The sequence below is a fragment of the Anarrhichthys ocellatus genome, unplaced genomic scaffold (assembly GCF_004355925.1).
Source record: "Anarrhichthys ocellatus isolate YVR2014 unplaced genomic scaffold, GSC_Weel_1.0 scaffold1716, whole genome shotgun sequence".
Classification (NCBI taxonomy): Eukaryota; Metazoa; Chordata; class Actinopteri; order Perciformes; family Anarhichadidae; genus Anarrhichthys; species Anarrhichthys ocellatus.
In genome coordinates this window covers 195-7,243 of record NW_022281690.1, presented here as the reverse complement: position 1 = coordinate 7,243, position 7,049 = coordinate 195, and the positions used below count along the sequence as shown (strand labels likewise).

Genomic DNA, 7,049 nt, shown 5'->3' with positions numbered 1-7,049 from the left:
TTATCAGTTATTGATCTGTTATTATCAGTTATGATCTGTTATTATCAGTTATGATCCGTTATTATCAGTTATGATCCGTTATTATCAGCTATGATCCGTTATTATCAGTTATGATCCGTTATTATCAGTTATTGATCAGTTATGATCAGTTATTGATCCGTTATCCGTTATTGATCAGTTCTGATCCGTTATTGATCCGTTATTGATCAGTTATGATCAGTTATTGATCAGTTATGATCCGTTGTTGATCAGTTATGATCTGTTATCAGTTATGATCTGTTATTGCTCAGTTATTGCTCAGTTATTGCTCAGTTATTGATCCGTTATGATCAGTTATGATCTGTTATGATCCATTATGATCCATTATTGATCAGTTATGATCCGTTATTGATCGGTTATTGATCAGTTATGGACAGCTGTGATCAGTTATTATTAGTTATTGATCAGTTATGGACAGTTGTTAACCAGGTATTAACCAGGTATTATCAGTTATTGATCAGTTACTATCAGTTATTGATGATCAGAGTTATTGATGATCAGTGTTATTGATGATCAGTGTTATTGATGGTTTTGTGGACGTCCTCCTGCAGGACGTGAGCTGTAATGAGATCCAGACTCTACCGTGTCAGTTGGGTCAGCTGGAGGCTCTACGAGACCTGAACATCAGGAGGAACCACCTGGTGCAGTTGCCTCCAGGTACACACACACAGTTAGTACATGTGTGTATATATGTGTTTATTAGTACCACAGTATGATAAATACCTGTGTACTTGTGTCCAGAGCTGGCAGACCTCCCTCTCGTCCGTCTGGACTTCTCCTGTAACAAAGTGACCTCCATCCCCGTTTGTTACCGACGGCTCTCTCAGCTACAGACCATCGTCCTCGACAACAACCCTCTGCAGACCCCACCTGCACAGGTACAGACAGGAAGTGACATCACTCATGGCCGCTAGAGATGAGTCTGTTTGTATTTCATGAGAATGAGTGTTTCCTCTGTGTGTGTGTGTGTGTGTGTGTGTGTGTGTGTGTGTGTGTGTGTGTGTGTGTGTAGATCTGTATTAAAGGGAAGGTCCACATATTTAAGTATCTGAACCTGGAGGCCAGTAAGACGACCCCTGACCTCCCAGACTACGACAGACGACCTCTGACCTTCAGCTCCTGGTCAGTTCATTATCTGTTTTAAATAATTGTAAACTCAATGTTTAATCATCTTTTCCATCTATAGAGACAAGAAAACCTAAACTTAAGCCCAGTCTGCCACTGACTGTAACCTTCACAATAAAAGCCCAGTCTTCCACTAACTGTAACCTTCACAATAAAAGCCCAGTCTTCCACTAACTGTAACCTCCACAATAAAAGCCCAGTCTTCCACTAACTGTAACCTTCACAATAAAAGCCCAGTCTTCCACTAACTGCAACCTTCACAATAAAAGCCCATTATGCCACTGACTGTAACCTTCACAATAAAAGCCCAGTCTGGAGGGATGTTGTCTGACTAAATGTCTGTGTATCAGTGTTGATGAGCTGTACCCCGGACGTCCATACGGAGCGCTGGACTCTGGCTTCAACAGCGTCGACAGCGGAGACAAGAGATGGTCGGGGAACGAGGTCAGACACACACACACTGAACACACACACACACACACACACATGTCCTGTCCTCTGTTTCCTGTCTGTGATTGAGCTCACTTCCTGTCTGTGTGTCCAGCCTACAGAGGAGCTTTCAGAGCTGCCGCTCAGAGTGGCCGAGATCAGCAGAGACCATAGACACCGAGGAGGAGGAGGAGGAGGAGGAGGAGCTCTGCTAGCTAACGGCACACGTGAGTTCATCATGTTCAGAAAATGACAGATTGTCATCGATGAAAAATTTGATTATTCAAAGAAAACTGGAGAATTTTTGTGATGGAGTCTGTCTATCTCTCTGTCTCTCTTTGGCTCTCTCTCTGTCTCTCTCTCTGTCTCCTCCAGATATGGAGTTGGAGCAGATCGACTTCATAGACAGCTGTGTGGTGGAGGAAGAGGGGGAGGAGGGAAGGAGTCGAGTAGGACGAGGAGTAGGAAGCAGGGACAGCATCAGCCTGAGCTCTCAGTTCATGGCCTACATCGAGAGACGCATCACCAGAGAGGTAGGAGCTCCGCCCACTGAGGTCACACAGCTTCATGTTAAAGAGACAAGTTCTTCTCATAGTTGGTATTTTACTACAGTAGATGGAGCAGAGCAGCGTATTCCACACCATAAATTAATCAATATCAGTGATATCTACAATATTTCACCACAAACATAAACTCTGTGTGACTTCCTGTCTGTGTGTCCAGGGTTCTCCGGTGAAAACCAACTCGAGGACAGAAGACACGAGGAAACACAACAGGTGCAGTAATACAACTCTTTGTGTGGTTTATAAAATAAGAAATAACATGCTGACTGTAAACCAACTCTGAGCTGTCTCACATCCTGTCTGTCTCTCTGTCTGTCCTGTAGGAGTGTGGTTGATAGTGTCACGGCGCCTTCTAGTGCCCAGAGCCAGGTAACACCTCAAATCAGTTGGTTAATGTTTTACTACAAATCTCAGCTACTCATGTCTGTCTGTCTGTCTGTCTGTCTGTCTGTCTGTCCCTCAGAGAGGAGGTGGTGTTGTAGCTACAGGGGGGGTGGAGAAGATGAGGAGGGAGGCTCAGCTCGCTGCTTTGAGGTACGACGAGGAGAGACACAAGAACCGATCTCTGCAAAGAGACTCCGTCACCATCAACACTAAGGTACCAGTTTAACTAGTCACTCACCAGTTTAACCAGTCACTGACTAGTTTAACTAGTCACTGAACATGAGGTCAGAAGATTAAAGGTTTCACTAACTCTCTTTGCTTTGGTTTTCAGCATAAAACAGCTCAAAGTCCAACAAAGTCCAGTCCAGACAGTGAGGTGAGACTCTACAGACATCACAACAGACGTCACAACCGACATGGACATCACAACAGACACGGACATCACAAAAGACACAGACATCACAACTGACATCGCAATAGACACAGGCATCACAGCACACACCACAACAGACATCACAACAGACACGTACATCACAACAGGCACGTACATCACAACAGACATCACAACAGACACGTACATTACAACAGGCACGTACATCACAACAGACATCACAATAGGCACGGACATCACAACAGACACGTACATCACAACAGACATCACAACAGACACGTACATCACAACAGGCGCGTACATCACAACAGACACTTACATCACAACAGCCATCACAACAGACACGTACATCACAACAGGCACGTACATCACAACAGACCCGGACATCACAACAGACATCACAACAGACACGGACATCACAACGAACATCACAACAGACACGTACATCACAACAGACATCGCAACAGACACGTACATCACAACAGGCGCGTACATCACAACAGACACATCACAACAGCCATCACAACAGACACGTACATCACAACAGGCGCGGACATCACAACAGACGCGTACGTCACAACAGGCGCGTACGTCACAACAGACACGGACATCACAACAGACACGGACATCACAAAAGGCACGGACATCACAACAGACATCACAACAGGCACGGACATCACAACAGATACGGACATCACAACAGACACGGACATCACAACAGACATCACAACAGGCACGTACATCACAACAGACATCACATGACTACGTCACATGACACTTGACCATGTCACGTCACATGACACTTGACCACATCACATGACCACGTCACGTGACACGTGACAAGCTGCTTCAACAACTTCCTGCTGAATCATCCGACTGTATTCAGCTTCCTTTACCTTCTTAGAAATGTTTATTATTTATTTATTAACAAAGTTTATTGTGTCATGTGTCTGCTTACACGTTGTAAACTAGTTCTACCGATTCTCCATTCTTTTGGGACTAGATTGAAAGAAAACACCTGTAACAATGAACAGCGATAAAACTTTGACCGCACGCTTTGTGTTGCACACACGGTTCTTATTAAACCGCCTTGACAACAAAACCACTTTTCATTCTGGTTAAAAAAGAGAACTTATTTTACTCTCATCTGTCAGAATCAGATTGGTTGTGGTTGTTAAATCGATGTTTTAGCGACCCCCCCCCCCCCCTCCACACATGTTCACCCTCGCCTCGTGTCTGTCTGTCCATGTGTGTTCAGAATGTCTACCCCTCCAGACGCTCCACCCACACAGATGACTCCGCCCTCTTCATGGTAAGAATTTGGCCACGCCCCCCAAAATCTACTAACAACAAAAGATTAAAAGGAAATCAGAACAAGCTGGCGTGAATCATTCGGATTTATGAATCGTCAACACAGGAAACTGCACATAGCATTTCCTGTAGCTGTTTCACAATAAAAATCGCTGGAAAGCTTTAAAAAGTGACTATTTTAGATTACCCCCCCCTCGCATATCAGAAGGTAGTAGAATTAGTACAACGGTACAGACGTGTAGTAGAAATAGTACAAAGGTACAGACGTGTAGTCTAAATAGTACAAAGGTACATACATGTAGAAATAGTACAAAGGTACATACGTGTAGTAGAAATAGTACAACGGTAGAGACGTGTAGTAGAAATAGTACAAAGGTACAGACGTGTAGTCTAAATAGTACAAAGGTACAGACGTGTAGTCTAAATAGTACAAAGGTACAGATGTGTAGTCTAAATAGTACAAAGGTACAGACGCGTAGTCTAAATAGTACAATGGTAAATACGCGTAGTAGAAATAGTACAAAGGTACAGACGTGTAGTCTAAATAGTACAAAGGTACAAGCGTGTAGTAGTATGACAAAAGTACAAACGGGTAGTAGAAGTATGACAAAGGTATAAACGGGCAGTAGAAGTCGTAGAAATGTACAAACGGGTAGTAGAAGTAGTACTAAGGTACAAACGGGTAATAGAAGTATGACAAAGGTACAAACGGGTAGTAGAAGTATGACAAAGGTACAAACGGGTAGTAGAAGTATGACAAAGGTACAAACGTGTAGTAGAAATAGTACAAAGGGACAATATGATAGTAGAAGTAGTACAAAGGTACAAACGGGTAATAGAAGTATGACAAAGGTACAGACGGGTAGTAGAAGTATGACAAAGGTACAAACAAACACGTTTTCTACCGCTTCCTTTCTTGTCACTTTGATTGATTACCAATAACTACTTAAAGGTTCTGGTACATTAGAGACACTGGACAAAAGAGGTCACGTCTGCAGTGTGACGATGACGTGACCATAAACACTGATCTGACTGAATCTACATAAATCTGAATGGTTTTGATGAGCGTGTTACCTCTATAGTAACCTCCACACCTCACTCATCCATCAGCATCCTGTCACCATCTCAATATTCACCTCCTGTGTTTGTCTGTAGTTTACTTAGGATCTGTAACAGGCAGCTTTCTGTCTGTCTGTCTGTCTGTCCACCTGTCTGCTGCGATCACCTGTCTGTTTGTCCACCTGTCTATATATATTGTAATCTAGATTTTGATGTTTAAAAAATATGAAACATTTCGATATTAATAACAATTAGTTTCTATTGTAAATTAAATGCAAAGTTTTTCATTATTAATACAATCATGATATAAAAACTAAATCTGTTTCTTCTTCCTCTGTCAATCCTTCATATTATCAACTTTGATTTTCTTCATTTTTGTTGTTTTATATTTTTATATTTGTCTTTTCTTCACTTTATTTTTAGTTTGCTCCTCCTATTTTACCTCTGTCTGTCTGTGTGTCTGTCCCTCTGTCTGTGTGTCTCAGTGTGTGCTGGTGTTTGAGACAGACTTTAACACCAACACTATAAACAGATGTCCTTGTTCACACAGACAGGTTTGTCTTCAGTGTGTCAGCACTATTTATGTCACAGCGTTTTTCTTGTTGTTATTTTGAAGTTTCTCATAAGAAAAGCTGAATGGATTATGGAGAATAAGTCACATGACTGATCAGCTGTTTCTGCAGATATTTATTATCTATTTAAAGTGAAGACGTCTCTCCATCTGTTTCTTATTCTGCTCTCTGTTTACTGGTAGATTACAGACGTTCATAAAGCCTACAGCGCCACCTTCTGACCAAACTGCAGCCTGTTTATTGGACTGTTTTTAACGAGCTCCTCGTAGAGACATGAACACAACACAGATGTCTGAGCTCTGTTTCTGTTTGTATTTAAACCTTCATCTTTTATTTCTGCCACCTTCTATGTTTGTCTCTCTCTTTTCTCCTTGTGTGTCTCTCTGTCTGTCTCTGTCTGTCTGTCAGTCTTTGACTGGATTGTCTGTAGACAGCTGTCATTCTCACGCTTCTGATAGCTCCACCTCCTGTCTGCTGCAGGTACTGCAACCTGCATGCCTTCTGTCTCTCTCTGTCTGTCTGACTATGTGCATGTCACACTGTTGAACAGAGCTATGTGCTGTTTTAAAGTGGACTTAAACGATGCCTCTTATGATATTCTCTGTATTCATGAATCATGACTTCCATAATGTTCTGTGTTGTGTCTCTTTAGGGGGAGGACAGAGCTGCTCTGTCTCCAACAGGTAAGACAACAGAGAAATGACTCCGTCCACTTTTAATGAACCATTTCTATTTATTGATCGATTTGTTTTTCTTCTTTTCTTCTTCCAGCCAATCAGTCGCCTTCGTACCCCAGCTTAGGGGGCGTGGCCTCCTGTCGGACAGCCGGTCTGAGACCAGAGAGCTTCCTGTTTCGTCTCGGCCAGAAAGAAGAGAAGAGGAGAGGTGAGGTGTTCAGGTGCAGCCAGTGAGAGGAGGCGAATGATCGAGGGATTGTCTCCACACGGTTCTCAATATGGCCGAGCCGGCAGCTAACTGTTTACCTGACGGGGAACCGGAGGGTCAGGACCTCACTAATTAAGACCTGTAGTGTGTCTGGTAGCAGAAGTGGGACAAAGGGACACAAGGTAGTACAAGTATGACAAAGGAACAAACGCATAATACAAGTAGGACAAAGGAACAAACACAGTACCAGTAGGACAAAGGTACAAACACATAGTACAAGTAGGACAAAGG

General features: G+C 42.9%; 1 protein-coding gene across 1 annotated transcript in view; it reads left to right on the top strand.

The window, feature by feature from the left end:
* Nucleotides 1-7,038, top strand: part of lrch3 (leucine-rich repeats and calponin homology (CH) domain containing 3) — a gene marked incomplete at its 5' end in the record, with an annotated part of 9,843 nt that extends 2,805 nt beyond the window's left edge. Inside the window, 14 exons of the mRNA XM_031839563.1 lie at nt 591-696; nt 781-917; nt 1,052-1,161; nt 1,515-1,608; nt 1,709-1,820; nt 1,969-2,126; nt 2,317-2,369; nt 2,480-2,525; nt 2,620-2,754; nt 2,872-2,916; nt 4,190-4,243; nt 6,282-6,353; nt 6,526-6,556; nt 6,645-7,038. Of these exons, the coding sequence (XP_031695423.1) occupies nt 591-696; nt 781-917; nt 1,052-1,161; nt 1,515-1,608; nt 1,709-1,820; nt 1,969-2,126; nt 2,317-2,369; nt 2,480-2,525; nt 2,620-2,754; nt 2,872-2,916; nt 4,190-4,243; nt 6,282-6,353; nt 6,526-6,556; nt 6,645-6,784 (1,293 nt within the window). The remainder of the gene's footprint in view (nt 1-590; nt 697-780; nt 918-1,051; nt 1,162-1,514; nt 1,609-1,708; nt 1,821-1,968; nt 2,127-2,316; nt 2,370-2,479; nt 2,526-2,619; nt 2,755-2,871; nt 2,917-4,189; nt 4,244-6,281; nt 6,354-6,525; nt 6,557-6,644) is intronic.
* Nucleotides 7,039-7,049: the final 11 nt, after the last annotated feature.